Source organism: Mastigoproctus giganteus, chromosome 7 (assembly GCF_048544385.1).
Source record: "Mastigoproctus giganteus isolate SK-2022 chromosome 7, ASM4854438v1, whole genome shotgun sequence".
NCBI classification, from domain to species: domain Eukaryota; kingdom Metazoa; phylum Arthropoda; class Arachnida; order Uropygi; family Thelyphonidae; genus Mastigoproctus; species Mastigoproctus giganteus.
Window position 1 is genome coordinate 6,187,323 of NC_143581.1, and position 21,812 is coordinate 6,209,134.

Below are 21,812 nucleotides of genomic sequence, written 5' to 3' on the forward strand. Positions count from 1 at the left end.
CGTTCAGTATTTGGGCGCAATTTGTAATTATTTTAATTATTAGTTTTCATCTGACATCTTTCAGTGATGATTCCGAAAAATACACAGCAAAATCATGATTCCGAAAGTACACAGAAAAATCAAGATTCCGAAAGTACACAGCAGAAAAATCATGATTTTGAAAAGTACACAGAAAAATCACGATTACTAAAAGCACACAGAAGAATAATGATTACAAAAAGTACACAGAAAAACCATGATTCCGAAAATTACACAGAAAAATTGACTCCGAAAAGTACACAGCAAAACCATGATTCCGAAAAGTGGACAGAAAAACCATGAGTCCAAAAGTATACAGAAAAACCATGATTCTGAAAAGTACACAGAAAAATAGATTCCAAAAGTACACAGAAAAACCATGATTTCGAAAAGTACACAGAAAAACCATGATTTCGAAAAGTGCCAAGAAAAACAATGATTCAAAAAAGTGCCAAGAAAAATAATGATTCTGAAAATACACAGAAAAATCATGATTCCGAAAAGTACACTGGGAAATCATGATTCCGAAAAGTACACAAAAAATCATGATTTCGAAAAGTACACAGGAAAACCATGAGTCCAAAAGTATACAGAAAAACCATGATTCTGAAAAGTACACAGAAAAATAAAGATTCCAAAAGTACACAGAAAAACCATGATTTCGAAAAGTACACAGAAAAACCATGATTTCGAAAAGTGCCAAGGAAAAACAATGATTCCAAAAAGTGCCAAGAAAAATAATGATTCTGAAAATACACAGAAAAATCATGATTCCGAAAAGTACACTGGGAAATCATGATTCCGAAAAGTACACAAAAAATCATGATTTCGAAAAGTACACAGGAAAACCATGATTCCAAAAAGCAGAAAAAAATCATGATTACGAAAAGTACAGGGAAATCATGATTACGAAAAGTACACAGGAAAATCATGATTACGTAAAGTACCCAGAAAAATCATGATTCCGAAAGTCACAGGAAAATTATAATTCCGAAAACCAGACAGAAAAAAATCATGATTACGAAAAGTACACAGAAAAATCATGATTACGAAAAGTACACAGAAAAATCATGATTCCGAAAATTCACAGGAAAATCATGATCCCGAAAAGCAGACAGAAAAAATTATGATCCCGAAAAGCAGACCGAAAAATTATGATTACGAAAGTACACAGGAAAATCAAGATTCCGAAAAGTCACAGGAAAATCATGATTACGAAAAGTACATGAAAAATCATGATTACGAAAAGTACACAGAAAAAATCATGATTACGAAAAGTACGCAGCGAAAGACATGTAGGAAACATCTTTTTGAATAATGTCAAGAAGTAATTTCCAAAATTACCTTTTCCCTTTGTGTTTCTGGTTTTACTTGGTGCAGTTTGTATACGTTGTGGGAATTGTGTGACCTGAAGACGGACTCTACTTTACTCCTAAACGTACACGAAATTAGAAACAGTTTATGTCCATCGTGGATAGTGTTAAAAACATAGTTTGCGTTATGCTGACAAACCCTTTTTTGATTTTTCGATGAACATGGGAAAGGGTAGTAGTGCGAGTACCTGATGGGAATTGCGCACGCGTCAGACTTCCAGCAAATTGATGTCACGGGTGACAGCTCCCATTCATCCCATTCACTTTCCCCTTTCTGTCGCAAGAAGTTAATGATACAGGAAATTCCGGTCTAGTAGCTTGTAAACAGTTGTTTGTGCTGCCATCTAGGAATAATAATAACAATTAACTCCACAATTATACAAAAGGGAAAGCCCCTTACTAGTAGGTTATTTTTGACTTTGCACCAGTACACCAAGGCTGTGAGGCCTTGTTCTGTATATATTATAATATTCATTTAACTAGTTTAATTCAACAATAATTTATTATTTTTTGGAGTTGCAGGGTGATCATTTTAAATGAAAATTCACGAGAATACGAATAACTTCGAGTAAAATAATACCAGATAAATGAAATTCATAATTAATGTTCCATATTCTGTGCACAGTCTCGCCATCTGTTGGCAACCTCTACAAATGTGCATGCACAATGAAAGATAAATGAAAATGTTGTAAGGCACACCATCAAATTCTGCTATATAGAAGTGAAAGTGTTAGGAATATTGGAAATGTGAAGGTTGAGTCATTTTCTCGCGCATTTCGAGCCTGCTTTGGGGATTCATTCATGTTGTGATCGATCATTTTCAACATGTTCTGTGAAAAGTTCTGTGACAATAGCTTCAGAGAATAAAGAATGAAATTAGCAAATTTCGTGTCCTAAGCACTATTTTACTCGAAGTTATTTCCATTTTAAAATTCACATAATAGGGCGTGATCATTTTAAATGATCGCACTGTATTATACAGTTAGAGAATATTAAAATTATGAATTTTAATTTAAACTTCTTCTTTTTTTTAATCTAATATTTCGTTTCTTTCCAGCTTATTGCAATCATCTGCATGGCATGCGCCTCACCGGTCTTTTTCAGTTATACTCACTTCTTCATGTTTGTCAGTGCCACCTACTTTCTCTTCACACTCATCTGGTGTATAGCCTACCTCGTCAACTTCAAGACGCTTGCACCCAACGTCCCCTGGCTTACCATTGTACGTATTTCAAGTAACAAATACTCTCGTTATTTATTTTTAATTTTGCTTTTAGAAATAATGCACGCCAGTTACCATTGCAAGACTGTTGAGATTAATTTTGCGCACATAAGAAGACGCTGATTACTTTAAATAAAATCAATTTATGTAGTTTTGAAGTACATTGATGACGTTTTAGATTAAATCGAGGACGGGGAACAACTTTCCCATTGATTAAAAAAGCAGCTTATTTAGAAAAAAATATCATAAAATATAAAGTTAAAATATAAATGAAGATACGATAATTATGCTAGTAAATACGGTATTTATACATTCGGAAGTATTCTGCTAATAATAAAGAATTTCCTATCGAGGATGGTCAGAAGAGTTTTAAATTTTTCATATTATTTCGTTTCTTGTAGGAGGTCGGCTACACAGCCAGTGCAACAGTCCTGTACGTGATAGCTTCTATTGTACAGTTGTCCATGACAACCAGACTAGATTATGCGTACTCTCTGAAGCATTTTCATTATTATGATGCTTACGTAACTGCTGGGGTAAGTAAAGTTTCTGTATTAAACTGATTATTATATTTATATGCGAAGTCCTGGAGTTGATGGAACATACCCAGTAATTTTTAGGGAGGCGGCCAGTGTAAAGTGAGTTTAGGGTCTAAGGGCACCAGGGAAATCCACCCATCTCCGCAGGGAGGCGGCCAGAGAGTATTGAACCATTGTGGTTAAATATGAGGGCATCTTTGTACTCGGGAGAGACTCGTTTAGATTGGAGAAGCGCCAAAGTATTGTCAATACATGAAGGCGGTTCTAAGAGTGAAGTCAGTAACTATAGCGCAGTTAGTCTGATTTCGGTGGTAGGGAAAATCTTGCAGGCAATGATTCAGAGTGCAATTCGGGGACATTTGGAGAGAAATGGCATTCTGATGGACATACAACATGGTTTTGTTAAGGGTAAAATTATCTTTAATTAACCTGGTAAGCTAGTTTGGTTTATGAGCTGGCTATAGGGAAGAATTTCCCTATAGTTTATGTGGATCTTAGCATGGCATTTGACTGAGTCCCTCATGAGTGGTTACTGTATAAGCTGGAACATGTTCGGATTACTGGAAAGATTCTAAGATGGATCCCAGGATGGCTGCAGGGCAGCAGCAGCGAGTTATGATTTTTGTTTCTGATTTTCACAAACGACATCCATAATGAGATAAAAGGTGTGATTTCAAAATTTGCAGATTACGTAAAGATTGGGAGAGTCGTTAATGCTCAGTGCCAAGCAGCTCTTCTTCAGGATGACTTGCACAGTCTTCAAGAATGGTCAGAAAAGTGGTGGTTATGTTTTAATGCAGTGAAATGCAAGGTCTTACGCTTGGGGAACAGCAACCCCAAAATAATTTACACACTTGGTGGGATTGAATGAAGAACAGTAGCGGAAGAGAGGGATCTGGAATTTACAAGACGTTTTCTGAGCAGTGTAGGCCGGCGACCAACAAAGCCCGTGGTGTCCTATTGATGGTTTATCAACCGTTATCCTGTGGAGATAGAGAGGTCATAATCCCACTGTATAAGGCAATTCTAAGATCACATTTGGAATACTGTGTCCAAGTACAGACACTGCATCTGAAAAAAGACATTGAGCTTCTTGAAAGGGTCCAAAGACGGGCAACTCCAATGGTGAGATTGGCAAAAGGGCGATCGTACGAGGAAAGGCTTCGATTAGTCGCCTTTAGAGCCTGGCAACCAAGCATCTTAGAGGGCCATAAATTCAAATTACAGGGAAGGAGGTTTATGTTGTAGGAAGTTTTCTTTTAGCCAGGGAGTTGTTGATTACTGAACAAGTGGCCTTCGCAGGTAGTTGAGGCTGACAGTTTGAAGGAATTCCAATGTCAAATATAGAGTTACCCATCTCAGAAGGGAAGCGCATAATTTGTATTTTCTTATCTACTTTTTTTTTTCTTGAGACTTTTTGTGAAGGTATCTGAAAATTTCTTGTAACTTCTCCTTCAGTCTTGGACTTCAGAGACTCTGCAAGAATTCTTGAGTGAGATGTCCTTTGGCCTATTAGTTGGAAGAAGGAAACTGTAAAGCGGTAATGGAGTGAACCTGATTACCAACGATTCCAAGCCGTAAGCAGTGATCAATATGTGGCTTAACCATTATCTTATATAACAGAATAACCTCCCATTTATACTCGTTGGCCAAAAAATTAGAAACATTTCGCAATTTGCGTCAGTAGATAATTAATCGTATGGTATTAAAATATAGGTCGTCACAACTGTGAGGACAAGTTCCTTGGTATCTGATAAATACTGTAGGATTTCTTCGGGCTTATTATTAGTATTAGTATTAGTATTGCCATGTAGCGCAGGAAACCACAGGCTCTTGCTGCACCAAAAAAATTTTCTTGTCTACTTTTTTCTTTTCTTGAGACTTTTTTTTTTTTTGTGAAGTCTCAGGAAACCACAGGCTCTTTATTGGGAGAGTCCTTATTGATGAATGCTTAGCATTCATCAATAAGGACTCTCCCAATCTTTATACAGTATAGTCAGAAAATTTTGATATTACGCCTTTTATCTCTTCGTCGACTTGTTTATGAAACTAAGGAATAACAGTGGCCCAAAAGCTGATCTTTGGGGGACTCCACTTCTGACGTTATCTGAAGGATATTCATTGATCACAACCTTTTGCCTTCTGCCCTGCAGCCACACTGTATTCCATCTTAGAATCTTACCAGTAATCCAAATATGTTCCAACTTATACAGTAACCTCTCATGATGGACTGAGTCAAATGCTTGTCTTAAACCGAAATAAACTATGTCGAAATAGTTTCCAACATTTAGCTCATGGATAACTGTCTCAAAATAGCTTACTACGTTAGTTAAACAAGATTTTCTCTTCAGATTGTCATTACTTTCTAAATGTCCATGAATTGCACTCTCAATCATTGTCTCTAAGACTTTCTGTACCATTGTTATACAGTTCCTCTATCATTGAACTTATAGGCTGTAGTTACCAACTTCACCCTTAGAACAACCTTTATGTATTGGCAACACGTTGGCACTTTTCAATTCCAAATGGTTCTCTTCCGAGTCCAGTGAGTCCTTCATAATTAACCTGACTGGTTGAACACACTCTGCGGTTTCCCTCAAAATTACTGAATATATTACCATCAAGTAACAACTTATTCTATCCAGTCATGGGAAAAGCGGGTGACCTTTTTGATATCCAAAGAGGTGTTATTGCTGGAGCTGGTTGTGGCAGGAGCGTCAACTAAGAAAACAAATGAAATCAGTCGTGTGTCGAAAGCAATCATCTCCAAAGTATACAATGAGTGGAAGACGAATGGAAAATGCTGATCTAAAAGGAAGAAATGCGGCGGAAAGAATCCAAGAACGAGACTGGAGGTATTTAAAGCGAATTATGCATCAGAATAGAAGGTCCAGTTGCAGAACCAAGACAACAACGCAACTATCAACCGCTCAAGAACTTTACCTGACTGATTCAAGGAACATTCCCAAGATTTCCAACGTGTACTCTGGCCGCCTAATTCTCCAAATCTGAATCCAATTGAGAATTTATGGGATATGTTGGAAAGGTCGATTCTCTTCGCAGTTCTCTACCGACCACAATACAGCAGCTAACAAATATCGCGAAAAGAACAGCCAAATCTTGAGTTATACTTCCTCAGATACCTGGTGGAATCCATGCATGCGTTTATGGGCTGTAATTCGGCAAAACATGGCCCTACAAGATATTGTAACGATTTCTAACCTTTTGAACTTAATTTAAAAACTTTTAAACCTCTTAAGTCTTAATTTTCAAAGAACCTTTGAACAACCTTAATTTTGATATGGGTTATTACAAAAATTTTAATTTTCATGACAATTTACTTATTCAAATAACTTTTTTTTGTGTCCTTCTGTAGGTATTTGGCATTTTCAATATCGTAGCCTATGGAGTAGGGGCATTCTTCTTGTATATGGAATGGCGCCAAGCAAGACAGCCACCAGCCCACAACTGAATATTCTGCCAACAAAATAATTATTTCTTCGAAGGGTAGCTGCGGAGATCCCTGAAACTGAGAATCTCCTGATACACCAGCCTAGAAAAAAATTCTAGGAAAGTTCAATTATCTGCATTATTATTATTGAAAGCCATCTCATGGCGAACATGACAACCAAGAAGCCATCAAAAATATGATAAATAGTCAATCATATTTTTTCCTTGACAGGAACTTAAAAACGAAATCCGAGGTTCATTAGATTTGGACAAAAATTTATTTCCCTGGATTACAATAATTTCTGGTAATAACCCAAAATTAAAATTCATGAGCAACCTATTTTAAAATTATTAACAAGGTGCTAAATGGGATCAGACGTTGGTTATTTCAGAGATTAATAAACTTCTCATTTCCAATGCTATCCCCTTTTCTTTGAGATAAAACCATAAAAGGTATTGTGTAGGATTTGAATATCTTGAATAAGGGAATTTTAATCTAACGTTATATTCAAATTTCTTGAAAAGTTGAATGCATTTTTAAATATAAATAAGCTAAATTTGATATTTAACTTCTTGGGTGACGCAAGAAATTTTTGGAACCTCTTAAACCGTTGTAAAATACTTAAAATCAGGGCGGAAACGTGTTCTTTTTGTTTTATTTAGGGGACCACCCACCAGTTACGTTATTTAGGGTAAAAATGTTTCGATGTGTTAAGGGCGGGATGGTCCCACGAATGATACGTAAGAGTTTTTCATCAAAATAATGACGCTTGAGGTAATTTGCTACGTACAATGAGGGGAGTTTAAAATATCACATTACATATTGCCCCCTTAATATAATCATAATCGCATTGTGAATTACCCCTTACCCTTGCCAACACTTGTAAAATAAACACACTTTCACGGGGTATTTTGGAGTTAAATTGCCCTACTCAGTTTATGAGTGAAATGGCTGTTATTTATTTCATTTTTTGGAGAAATAGTTTTTGTTATATACTTTTGAGGACAGAAATCTTCATGGTTGTTTGTTGTCCTTGGCAATTCTTAATTTTTGAACTTCGTACCAAAATAACAAATATATTTAAAAGAAGAAAAATCGAGATTGCATTAAGCCTAATTCTGTTAGGCTTAATTCAATATTTCAAAATTTACTGACCAGTTTGGATATTTTCCATAATTTCCGTCCATTGGCAATGCGCTTCTGGGCATGAGCAGAATAATCCTCCGACCATACAGATTTTTAACGGGTTTTTGTTAATTTTTCCAAATCCACCACTAGAAGGAATGTCAGATGTGAAGATTTCTAGCGCGGATTCATCTTTATATATGTGACCATCGTACATGCTGTCATTGTAGAATCCTCTCCACGTGTAGTCGTGTTGTATGACGTGTGTTTGTACATAATATTGGTGTCGTTTCTTTTGATCAATAAAACTTGTTTAATATTTGAGCTGTGAAAGACTGGTGCAGGTTTATGAAATTTGTTACTGTATGCATGCAATGTCAGCCATTACTTTCTAATACGTGCATTTATGTAACGAGGTTTTTTAAATGTATGTTATATTAAGTTGAATAAAGTTTATTATTTAATCAACTGAAATATCAGTTCCTTTTTAGTTCTAAATACAACTTCAGTTTATCCTCTTTTGATTTTGGACAATATGATGGAAGTTGAGACTACCTTCTATTTATTATAAAATTCGTTTTTAATACTCTGATTTTGGTAAAAAAAGATATCAATATTGTTTTCATTTAGAAATGCTGGTTCTAGTAAAATATTCAAATCTACGATGATTTGTTCTAAATCATCTTTAAGATGATTTAGAACGTGGGTTGCATACTCCAGAATTGGTCGAAAAATGAAATATAAGCCAATTTTGGGATATCAGGGCCAATAAAATCAAAACAGACTCTTTTTATTAATGGCAGTTATTTTAAGGATATGAGAGGTATAAGAACAGAACCGTTACTGGTTCTTAATACCCCTGAATCCAAGATTTAATGTATTCTTTTAATGTGTGCAGATTCCAAGATGTAATTATAACAGGTAACTAATTGTTTGTGAGAAGAATCAGTTATGGTAATGGCGTAGCATTTATCAATATTCACAGATTGGCTATGCCTTTTAGTCCAATTACAAATCAGCTGAATGCCCTTTTACAACTCCTCATAGTCCATAGACTGGTTAATCTCGCTGTACAAATTTCATGTCATCAGCATAAGTAAGGATACTGAATTTGGCTTTCTGTAAACATAAGTATATATCATTCAAGAACACACTAAAGAGGAAAGGCACCAAGGAGAAACCCTCTGGTACACACCCTTCTGTATATTAATATATTCCGAATAAGAATCATTAATTGGAATCATTACTGGATCATGGATTAATTCATGAATTAATCATGGATCATAGATTGATCAATCATTATTGGATTATTGAATCGTGGAATCATTATTTCATGAATTCTTTCATGGAATAAGTTGGTAATAATGTATTTTTTCCATATTTGATTGCATTTTAAATTTGGTCCAATGAGTCCAAAACAAATTAAGGTTATTATTCCGAAAAAAAGAAAATCTACTGCAATCTGTTAAATTCCAGTTAGTAATTTTAAAATCAAAATTATCTTTTATATCTTTTAACTTGGTTTCTAATGTCAAATCCAATTGTAGATCAAAATGATCAGAATTAAAATAGTTATTTTCTGCATGATTCGCTTTAATATTAAGGAGAATGGTTGGGAGAATATTTCTTTGGATTAGATTAAGTCTTAGAAACATATTTAACAAATGATTAGGCTGAGAAGACTTTTCCATAACTAATTTACGATTACTAGAGTCCCATTGAAGGGGTGCATTCAAGTTTCTTATCACTATTTTTTTAATATCCATATTAAGAGAATAATGCTAATCCCTAACTTTCTTTGTTATGGCCATTGCCCCTCTGCAGGTTAAATAAGCAAACGTATCAGACAAAATGCAAATTTTTAAGTCCACAAGTTTAAACCAAATGTGCAAAATACATTGGTTAAGATTAATCACGATGGCTTTATGACACTTTGAGGTGATCCTATTGGATTGGCCATCCATTTTTTTTTAGAATCAAGGGCATGAACTGGTTAAATGTCAGGGTATCATTGGCTAGCATTAGAAACTATCGCAGTGTGATATCCAGGCTAGAGTGTAATTCTGATCTGGAAATTGTGAACAGTTTCCTTGCGGCCCAGTTTAGCCATCCTGAACCAATCTTCCATATTTGGTGCAATTTCAGATCGGATGAGAGAGTGGGGTTTCCACAGTCGTTAAAGAAAACTTTTATCATCTCTGGACTTTTCATACTCATTACTGACAGAATAGTTTCAATTAAGCTATCTCATTGATAACCCTGGAAGGATGAGCATCAGCCACCTGGACCGATGATTCTGGGTACTCGTCCACACCACGGGAAGATGGGCCAGTCCCAGTAAAACACGTACCGTCTCGAAAGAGGCTCTGGCCCACCTGGGTAAGGAAGTATGAGCCAACCGTCTTCCTTAAAAAAAAAAGAGAATAGTACGAAGTGGTAGTAAATAAAGTAATTAAAATATCAGATCGAAAGGGACCGCGGAATTTCTCCTTTTTAATCCTCATTAATGGGAACTGATCTAAATCTCTCGAGACGTGTATCGAATGACCGATTTAATGGTAATCAATTAACCTGTGACTGGATTAATATTTCTTACAGGTCAAAGGCCATTTTTATCAAACAGCTTTTGACTTGTAAAATAGATGTTTTCAGAGCGGACCAGTCTAGTCCCTTAGGATCAATTCTGGATCCCCCACCAGTTTCCTGTGCAAAACTCGTATAAGTATACATGAATTTTGCAGCGAGATAAGATGGTCCCATTTCGTATGGCATTACTTAAACCATATTTTCAGTAGTTCATAGCACTTTAGCAGCCTCATTTTAGGAAGAAAACAAAACTACTGGAACGGGTGTAGAAAAGATCAACGAGATTTACGAGGGGATTAAAAGGGTGCTCTTACCAGGGACAACATCAATTTGCAAATTGCAATGTCTGGAAGCTAGGCACTTGCATGGAAATCTGACAGATGTTCAAGGATTTGAATGGATATAGTAAGGTTAATGCTGATCGAATCATTCCTCTTGCTGAGACTACACACATGAGGGAGCAAAAATTCAAATTGAGGAAGGATAGATTCGCAGAAATTCTTTTTTTTATAATATATGTATACATATATATATATATTCTCTCTCTCTCTCTCTCTCTCTCTCTCTCTCTCTCTCTCTCTCTCTCTCTCTCTGATATTAGGGCAGTAAGAACTGCTAAACCAGAAGGTTCCGAGGGCGGCCGCGGTACATGCGTAGTTGTGGCCCACCGTGGTGTAGACGGACACTGGGCAGACTTTCCAAATGATTCCCGGTGAAAAATGGCCAGAAACAAAACAACAACACACACACTGCACGAACATAATATTACGCACATTTCTGGTCTCTTACAGAGCTCTGTAATCACCACAGTGTAAAAAGGCAGAGTTGAACGTTCAGGTGCGTCCTACATAAGTTACCATACATGTCTACATAGCGCAGACCTTACCTCACCAAGTGACCGAGTAGTTGGCTGTCGGCGTGCAATACGACGTCCAAGGGCGTCCGTTTCTTCTTCTGGGTGGAGAATACCGAATGACCCACAGTAACTTCCAACTTTCTCCACTGTCAGGGGAGAATCTTATATAGATGTAACTCTGTTTTCTGGCGCGGTTGGCAATAAATTGGTTGATTGGAAGGTTTGGGAGGCTCTGGTCACCAGTGACCACAGATGTGTCTCATTTAAGTACTGCCTCACAGGTGTCACCTGAACCTGGCAGGAGATAGAGCGGTTTGCCATTAAAAATGTTAAATGGACTGTTTTTAAAAAAATCTGTCAGATAGAGGGTCCAGAGCATATCAGATTGGAATGAATTAGGTGCGGAGAACAAGGTCAGGACTGTTACTGAAATACTACAGGAAGCTAATAATAAATCAATTAAAAAAGGTTATCGAAAAGTTCCATGGTGGCACCAGTTTCGACGAGCTCTGCGGTGGTTTGGGGTTAATGGGATACAAACCACTGGCTTCCTTGCATAGAGTCACTTGAACTGAGCCTTCTTAACACAGTCCGGTTGGAAATGTTTTCATCTGTGGCAGCAACCTCATGAGAAGTTGATGTTAGGACATCGTAGGGTTCTGTCTTACTGTTAGAGCCAGATAGCGGTCTGTTCTGGTTTACGTAGCCCTCGGGCGACCTTGGCCAGCTCTTCTTTTAATGGTTCCAGTCTTCTCAAGCCACTTCCATAGTGTCGAGACTACACTGCGTGATACATTAACCCAACTTGTCCGCTCCGCCTACGACTTCAAATCGTCCATCTCAAAGAATCATCTGAACGACGATGACTTGCCATTCTGAGTACTACTGGAGATATCCCTGTCCCACTGAGCAAACCAAACAACGTGAACGAAATGATCTGATCACAATCCATGAATTAATACGCGTGAATAATTTGCATAATGTGCGACTCTGTAAGGTGACAGATCGATTTCTATTGGATAAGGTAATAGATCGATTTCTACTCGAAATTTGCATGCAAGTCTGCCTTTTACATCAAATATTCATGAAAAACGTTTTGTGCTGTTAATTTTGTGGAGCAGTGTAATAATGAAGAAAAAGGAGAACCAACGTAACCTAACATTTCTTTAACAATCAAAAAGGTGATCATCCACTTCAGTTTTATCATCGTAAACTTTCCCTGTTTTCTTCAGTCAGTTGCGTATATTCACTGAAAGGACAGAATTCGTAGCACAGCTGGTTACTGGGCAACGCGACGCTGTCACCCCTCTCGCTAGTGGACGAACCCAACGGCTGATATGAGATGTCAGTTTGCACTGCATTCACGTAGACGGTAATTCGATGTCAGTAGACAGCGCTGTGGGCGTTGAAAGGTGGTTGATGAACATGGCCACCTGTCTCGCATTGTTTGAGCCAACCGGATAGCGAAAGTGGCACAAATCACCGCCGACCTCAACGATAGAGAAGCGTCTCAACCAAGACCATCAGGCGATCATTAGCTGCAATAGGTTTTGGGACCAACCAGAGTCCCATTGCTAACACCACGACACAGGATGCTACGCCTCAACTGGACGAAAGAACATCGGCGCTGGACCTTGGACGATTGGAACGGCTGATATGAGATGGCAGTTTGCACATGTGATCGTCTTTTTGAGTGCCTTTTGCTTCGATTATGGAATGGTTGTGGGGAAGAAAGAGTGCCACTATCACAATACACGTCATAAACTTCAGCAGTTAAACGGAATTTCGATTTCCATCTTAATTTAAAATATATTTCGGCATTTTGAAATTTAAATTTATTCAAGAGAGAGCTGTTAGTACGAAGATTTCAAGAGAGATTTTATTTTAGCTTAGCCAGGGAGTTTTGTAACTTTTAAAGTTTAGGGACAAGTGGATACGTTTTCTGAGAATCTCGATATACATTTCCAAAGGGGATAGGTTCAGGCATTGAGATTAACCCTAAAGTAACTGTGTCACTAACGCTGGTATGATGTATCTCTAAGAATACCAAAGACCGCAATATGATAATGCGAAGGTACGAACAGAAAATTTTAAATACGGTGGTACGATGTGCAGGTGAAAACGACAACTTTTTGGTCATTGACGGGATTCGAATCCTTCTTCAAATCTCATTTCAATAAACAAACAAGGGTCTGAAGAAATATAATTTATTGGTTTAAACAACGTATTCCACAAGAATACTCTGCTATTTACATAAAAAGCAAGAGTGGCAACAGAGCAAGCCACTCTTCCCAAGAGCCTTGGAGGAAGATTTCATTAACACAAAAGAGCTCGTACTCACAGGAAAAGAACACACGGAAGGGCGCCACTGCAGTTTCCATCGAGGTTGAGGGTTCCCACGAGTGTTCTCAATTAGTAGTGACCCCCGCCATAGCCACCTCCATAACCGCCTGCTCCGTAGCCACCTCCATAGCCGCCTGCTCCGTATCCTCCTGCTCCGTAGCCACCACCATATCCAGCTCCGACTCCGTAACCGACAGCAACTGGCGCAGCGTGAACGAGCTTGACGGAGTAACCTCCTGCGAAGTTTCCATGGTAAGGCGAGTCGACAACAACGGCTGCTGGAAGGCTGTGGGCGGTGCCGGGTTCGTTGGTCTTCACCACTGCACGGAAACCAGCTTTGTCGGCGACGTACTCGACCCGGCGAGCCCGACCGTCGATGTCACCCAGATTGTAAGAGCCCACAACGGGACCGTGGGCACTGCCGCTCTCAGCACGTCCATTGGTGGCTCCGTGACCATCCTTGATCTGATAGGCGAAGGCGTAGTTGCCGAAGTCGTCTTGCTTCCGAGAGGACTGGCTGACCCCACCGAGATGGGCGACTGCGCTAGCCACCAGGGCACACACGATGACAACCTTAGCGATCATGGCTGGATGTGAATCTGTTCGCAGAGGAGAGAGAACTGATACCCCCTTCCGAAGCACGAGCGTATTATATACCCACTCGTCAAGGCTGAAAGGGTTAAGCAACCCTTCATAAAACGCTCAAACAAACGCCCAACAAGGGAAAAAAAACCCCACAATTTCCCGCCTTCTAAATCGGACCAGTTTTCGATGTTTGACGTCAATAAACTGTATCGATTGTCGGCATCCAGGTCACCGTCCAGATGTTGACCTCTTACGTTGGAACGCTAACTCGCTCGGTGACAGACCGTTCCGTTAATCGAAGGTCTCGTGGAGGCTGTTGCTTTTCCGCGTGCTCTGTGGCATACAGTACACATTTAGCCTTCACCCATTTTTTTTTGAAAGGCACTGTACAGGCGATCTGTGCATTTTCTTAAATCTGACCTTCTTTTCGCTCTCCGCGGTCGGTAGTTTGACCTTCCCCACCTCTAATATTTTTCCGGATGACTTGACCTCAGGTATTTGTTCCGAGGTACCTTTCTATACCAAGTACAGCACCCCAACGCAAGGAAACCGACTAATAACACGCTTCCGTAATCGTGAGAAAATCTTTAAGAAAATGTTTTCTTAGAGTTTAGTATTTGTCTGACTTCTACGTTTCCATAGCAATAGTGTTTAATGCGACTAATATAAGAATTATTTTGGAATTCAGCAACCCACGTGCAATGTAATAAGCAATCTTCCACATCATTTAAAGTAGTTTTATATGGATTTCTTGGAAAGATGCTAATAATGGTGTCAAATGTCAAATTCATTTTCTTCATTTCCATCTCACTTTGCCTCCTCAAAATTTGGGAGATAAGTGATGAGCAAAGGTTCTCATCAGGACATATTCAAGATAACAAATCAGTATCAAGATCTCTACGGATGTTAGATGATGGGAGATGATTGCTGTTTTCTTAAGAGAGAAAGCAAAGTGGATTGTAAGAAAAACTCTGAATGGGAAACATTTCTAAGGAAACAGAACATATGTAGAACAAAGATTAAAGTATTTTAAAATGAATAAGACTAGACCTTTTTGTTGGCCACTGTCATCAGGGTTTACTTGAGATATCAGAAGTGCAAAGATTGACCAGGGATTTCTTGTTTGCGATTTCTTCCTTGGTGCATGCATATAAACCTTAATTAATTAACTTTAATTCATCGGAATGCTTTCCGCAAAGGAGGATCATTAGGGAGGATATGGCTACACCTACGTCTAAACTTTAGGTTTGTAATATTAGGCCAACTGACCAATTGAGACTAACAAACTTCACCACGTTTTGCTCTAAAGGCCCATAAAAATTCCTCATAATTGACAGGATTCAAACTCTGGTCTTTTCCACCTTTTGTGCGGAAGACAGTGATTCTACCAACTGTACAACCAGCAAGGGCTCTTAAAAGAGGAAAGAACACTTTTCAAGCCTTAAGGAATTATGGAGATGATTGAAAAGTTGAATACGTCTTCCAACAGCTTCTCAAACATTTTATATCGGTGTAGGGTTGGAAGATTGTTGTGGGCGCGCCATATGCACAATGGGGTTCATCTCCAAATGGTGTTCAACTTAATGAAAAGGAAATTGTCCTATTGTATCTGCATAAAGTCTCATAGAGAGGCTCAGGACGTCATCTCTATACTTCTATAAAGTCACTGTCCCCACCTAAAAGCACACGAGTTGGCACGTCAATCCAAAGTGCTGACTGCTCAAACCAGCACAGTAATCGCCATTATGAGTGCTTTCAATGAGGTTATATGTCACCTGGAAAAGAGTTATATTTGGTGAGTTTATAGATTGGACCCAAGGGTCTTCATTTCCTATTGATTCAACAAGCTCAAGCCTTTAACTTTTTAACTTTTAACTAAGGATGTCTTAACGCGTTTCTTTTTTGAGATCTTTGTATTTCTGATAAAAACATTTCACTGTAAGAGGACACCAAGAGCGCCGTTTGCGTTCAAAATGACATCTTGCCTGTTGGACATTAAGCCGGATGGCAATCAGTATAACGGTCCACCAGGGAGTTGAGTTTTGAACATGTAATTTCTTCCTTACAGATTTAGTAATAACCTTAAATAAGATTCGTTAAATATAAGAAGCCAGTTCTGTACCAGAGAGCCAGGGAAAAGATTTGATTCATTAGCATGGAAATCCTGATTGGCAGACTAATCAAAAAGATTCCAAAGACTGGTTATATGTCTAGGAGATAAAGAAGAGATGTTGACAGATGGTAGATGGCTTAGGGGCTAGAAACCGTGTGACCATCTCAGGGGAGGAATCCGAGTTTTTCCTCCAGTTTTTCAACTGGAAAAGCTACTAGCAGTCCCTAACTCATGGAACCATGCCAAAATTGCGTTGTCAAATACATGCTTGAGGATAGAAAAACCTTGACTGGTCTGATGAATCCTGGTTTCTGGTGTTTCATATTGATCACAGGACCAGAATATAGCGAAAGCAGCCCGAATCTATACCTTCTACAATGTAGGTGATGTGTGTGGGAGTGTTTTAAGCATTGGGTTCTATTATAGGAGGAAGAAAATTTGGATGCCATGGGTTATCTGTCATTTGCTTCCAACCAGGTGCACCTCCCCCAGTCAATCCACCCAAGAATGGGCTCTTCCAAGGCCAGATTTAGTTCCAGTAACATAAGAGCGAATTCAGCCTACTGCGGTGGTCTCCCCATTCACCGAATCTCAATCCAGCTAAGCGCCTGTCAGGCGAAATGAAAACAACTGTTGCGAATAAAGATCCGCAGCCATAAATTTGCAACAACTTGAGTCAATATGGAGTAAGATTGGTTTAGACACTTTAATGAGTCCAGGTCAGAAATAATCCAGAATAATTTGAGGGTTAAAGAGGGATTTACTCGGTGTCAGGTAGGTGTACTTAATAAATTTTCCCCTAAGTGTATTAATGCAGCTCGTAATATGGCTTTTTCTCCTTAAAACGTGTTTATTCTGGAATTTCACCTTTGAGTTTAAATAAATTTCGCAAATGCAAAAGAGACTTTCATAAAAGGCTGAAGCAAAATAACTGCTTTACTGAAAGAGATAAATGTTCAACCGCATTCTGTAACAGTTTTAATCAAATCTTGTATCGTTTTTTAATTGAATTTTATTGCATTTTCAACTGGAGTACATTTTAGTTCGATAACAAAGTAGCAAATCAATCCCCCTAAGGTTAAAGGTAACTTCCTTAAGATATTAGCATTGTATTCTGACAGGGTGCGCCTTAATCTCGGCGTGATTGTGAAATTTGTTGACAAGGGTTCTTGCAACCGAAATTACTCATTTGAATGTAACAGACAGGAGGAATCAAATATGGGTGTTGCGTTTTTTGCGGAACTATCTGGAATGGAACGTGATAACGTCAAGGGGGGTGTGTGTGCGTGTTCGGTGCAAACATCGAAGAAATTAGGCGCGAACTAAGCGTTCTGATGGGCGTTGATGAGAAATTGATAAACAAGGTAAATGTGCGCGAAGGAATTAAAATGGAGCCCATCAAGCACCCAACTGCCTATCTTAATTCCAGAGCCCTAACTGTGCATCAGGCAACACAACTGCAGACACTTCAATGAGCATCTAAACGTGTGGGACCCGTTTCCGTGACGATAGATTCACTGAATCTATCGTCAGGGAAACGAGAAATATTTGTGCAAAAGGGATGGGTGGAATAGAACCAGGATATGTCTGCAGGGGCAAAAGTAGTTGACGTTGTAGAGATATCAAATTTTAAGGGCACGAAAATAAAAACGATGAGAGCCTTGTCCATTCGGCCCTGGAGAGATTGTGCAAGGCTCATGGGTTAGAATATTTCTCAGCCTGGTGTGTGCTTCTTAACAGGAGAGACTGCTTCTACAAGGATGGGATACACTTAAATAGAAAGGGTGCAAGAATATTTGCTGATGCTATCGAGGCAGAGTTAGGGGGGTCGGAAAACTGCTAGCTTCGGGGGTACACGGACTAATAGATTTACAGTAGCTGCAGGCAGAGGTGGAAATGATTCTTGCACTGCTTCCATTGGAATGAGCAGTAGCCTGGAATGCTAGGAATTACAAGACCTAGTGTGGTTACCATGGAACAAGTAAATACATGGGCTGGTTAAAATAAATAAGAGCAACAACGGGTACACGTACACCAACGGTAGGATCAATGTAAGTAAATTTGATGAATTTGAAGTTTTTGTTAAGACATCAAAGGCGGATATTGTTGGGACATCAGAAACGTGGTGTTACACAGCCATAAGCAGTGCAGAACTGGAATTTGGGGAGTACAATGTGCACAGAAAGGATAGACAGGACAGGCAGGAGGAAAGGTTATGCTGTTAGTTAAGAAATAGTAAAATCTAAGGAAGTGCATCCAATTGATGTTGGTGGACAGTGCAATGTTGAGTCTGTTTGGTGTGACACTGGGAAAGCAAACATGAGGGTAGGTGTGTGTTATACGCCTAATGACTCTGATGAGTATAATGAGCAATTGTGCGGAGAAATAGAGTGGGCCAGTAAATCAGAGTGTCTTGTAATGGGGGATTTTAACTTTCCAGATATTGACTGTAACTAACTTGTGGTTGGTCACTCACACACTAGCAAGGCTGTTGTGGATTTATTGGATGATTGTTTTCTACATCAGCATGTTCGGGAGGCAACCAGAGGAGGAATACTTTTGATCTGATTATCAGCAATGATTCTTCATGCATTAAGAATCTGCAGATAAAGAAACCACTAGGTGGCAGTGATCACAGTGTGCTGAAGTGGGATTTACTGAAAGACGTAACTACCATCGAGGCTAAAGGGAAGGGCTTTTGCTTTCGTAAAGGCGACTACAGGGGTCTCAGACAGTTTTTAAATTCTCTGCAGTGGGACCAACGGATGACATTACCAACATCAAATTCTAAGTGGGAAACATTCGAGGAACTAATTGTGTAGCTACTAGGCTTTTCATACCAACTAAGAAATACTTAGTTGGTATGAAAACAAATGGATGTCAGATAAACTAACGAGACTCGTGGCAGAGAAGAAGAAGAATGTATGGGATGCATATAAATTAACAGGCGACGCAGAATTTTATGGTAGATATTAAATAGTCTGTAATCAAGTCAGAATGGAGGTTAGACAAGCGAAGGCAGAAAGGAGAAATCTTTGGCAAAGGATGCAAAGAACAAGCAGAGACTTCTTTATTTATACAGCAGAAGAATGAGATTGAATCACATTTTTTCAATTTTGAAAATGAATCACATCAGTTTCGTTTTATGTGAGTGGTTTGGCTGTTGATGATCCTACTCAGGTTGCTGCAAACGGAATTTTGTATTTACATTAACGCATTAGAAGGTTTTTTAGGAACGTTAGTTGCTGTTGTAGTAGGGTTTAGGAGCATCAGTGACTAAGGCCAAGTAGCTCCGTAAATACTGCCTGTAAATTGCATGAGTTGTCTGATCGATTTTCTGTTGTGGACGAAAAACCCAAATTTCAGGGAGAAAAAACCGTGATATCCTAGCCTGAGACGACTAACCCAGCCACGTTGTGAAAAAGGCCCATAAAAATTCGTCACTCATCGACGGTACTCGAACTCGGGTCCTTTTTACCCAGTATGGGGATGATGGCGATTCTACCAACTGCGCTGCACAGAGAGTTGTTATTAGTGGACACTACTCATCATGGCCTTATATTATTAATAGAGTAACTCAAGTTTCGGTGCTGGATTCATTGTTGTTTTCAATTTTTGTTAATAATATTGATGAAGGTAGATCAGGTTTAATGTCCAAGTTTGCAGATGTTACAGAGGTTGACAGGATGGGTAATCCCAGTAATCAACTTAAGCTAATGCATATAGAAAAAAATATGTCGTTGGGCTGAGAAATGGCAATCGAAGTTTAACACACCATCTATTTGGTGTGTTAAATATGGAGTTCTCTGAGCCTTCAGACAGGCTTCAAAGGAAGCTCATGGAATTTGTAATTAATACGAGAGTTTTCTCATCAGAGATAAGGAGGTGATTTTCCCTTTGTAATGGTCAAGCCACCTCACGGTACACAACAAATATGAGTACTGTATACAGGTCCGAAGGCTTCATTTTAGGAAAGATTTAGAGCTGCTGGAACGAGTACAGAGGAAGGCTTGGTGAAGGGAAAGAAAGAGTGGTCTTACCAAGAAAGACTTCATTTCTCAAAATTGCACTATCTGCAGATTAGACATCGAATGTCACTGAGGTGTATGAAAGCTTTGAATGCATTAACAAGATTAATGCTGATGGAATTCTTCGTCTTACTCAGTCTACACACTTGGTTTTTTGTTTTCCTGCTAATATGCGATTAGTAAAAATAGCCAGAGTTGCTTTCATGAGGGCCATAAATATTATTGCCTTTTTTTTGTGTCTTCAGGTCCTCACTAATTTTAAAGCCGGCATTTATACTGGAACAAAAAATGAGCGAACAGCGAGCCGATGCGAAATTCTCTCACTAACTGAGCAAAATACCACGAGAAGCGTTAGAAGTTTGCAAAAATATTATGGAGGATCTGCTGCACTCTGATCCACTGTATTTAAATAGCAAAAGTGTTTAAAAGATGGAAGAATTAGCACTGAAGTTGTGTCTGTCCCACGACCTCCGTCGTACAACAACCAATGTGATTATTCCTACACATGTTTGCTTAAAAGGTTATCACAAAGTCCAGATTATAATTGACTTCAATGTTAGTCTCAAGAACGCATACCAACGTCAAAAAATGATTGATGTTACTGATAAGTTGAAAAATATCAGAAAATGTTTTTCAACTGCAAAAGATAAGATAGTGGTTAAAGTCCTTTTCTCCCGAAACCCACCAAACACGTTTCAACTCTTCGTCATAACAGCTAGGTTCACCAATCATTTGATCATCCGAAGACACTCCTATTCACGTGAAACAGATATTTGCACCAAGTGATCCAGTCCCTCGGAATTGCCACCACAGTTTTGACTTATCCCTGTCAGCAGTAAAGCGACAACCATTGCAGTTATGGCTCTAATACATACATTGCTAAGAGTGTTCCAAACGGTAAGATGCATCATAATTTTGAACATTAAAATCTTTTTGTAATTTCTTGTTTATACTCCGGCACAACCACCAGGTCAGTGGACTTTACAATAAATCAATCAATACAAAGGTTAATCGTATTTAGCAGTCACGGGCTTGAACCACGGTCCACTCAACGAGCGTGTGCTACTGTACTCGCGTTTTACCACTCGGCTACGTCAGGCCTAATTTGTCTTTTAAACAACGAAATTCTATAGCGGCAAAAAGAAGATTAAATATTTAAAATTTTTTTCTATTCAAAAGGTCGCGTAGATTGGCAAAAGTCCTTTTTTTCCACTGACTGATCGACTGACTAAGTTAATCAGTCAGTAACAATTAGCTCCTCCAAGAATTTGTCTCGTTCTCCCTTGAATTTATTCAACCCATCAACTTCCAGAACAACGGATGGAAACCTGTTCCAACAATCAACAACCCGCTGATTGAAGGTAAACTTCTGCACAATCTATCCTGCAACCATCCTTCCTCAACTTGAATTTATGCTCTCCCATGTTTGTGTACTGAAACAATACCATTGACATTCAGCTTGCCCAATCTATTCAAGGCTTTATACACCTCAATCAGATCTCCCCACAGATGCCTGGTCTCGAGACGGTGCAATCAGAACTGAAGCCTTTCCAGGTAAGAGCACCTTTTGTTC

General features: G+C 38.8%; 1 protein-coding gene and 1 pseudogene across 1 annotated transcript in view; one reads left to right on the forward strand and one right to left on the reverse strand.

Annotated features, from left to right (window-relative positions):
- The window catches only part of LOC150082456 (MARVEL domain-containing protein 1-like), a 47,122-nt gene extending 38,926 nt beyond the window's left edge, over positions 1-8,196 (forward strand). The window contains exons 2-4 of the mRNA XM_090377512.1: positions 2,449-2,613; positions 3,015-3,149; positions 6,529-8,196. Of these exons, the coding sequence (XP_090233638.1) occupies positions 2,449-2,613; positions 3,015-3,149; positions 6,529-6,624 (396 nt within the window). The 3' untranslated portion in view covers positions 6,625-8,196. The remainder of the gene's footprint in view (positions 1-2,448; positions 2,614-3,014; positions 3,150-6,528) is intronic.
- Positions 8,197-13,582: 5,386 nt separating this feature from the next.
- On the reverse strand, positions 13,583-14,098 carry LOC150082457 (adult-specific rigid cuticular protein 15.7 pseudogene; annotated as a pseudogene).
- Between the last annotated feature and the right edge of the window lie 7,714 nt (positions 14,099-21,812).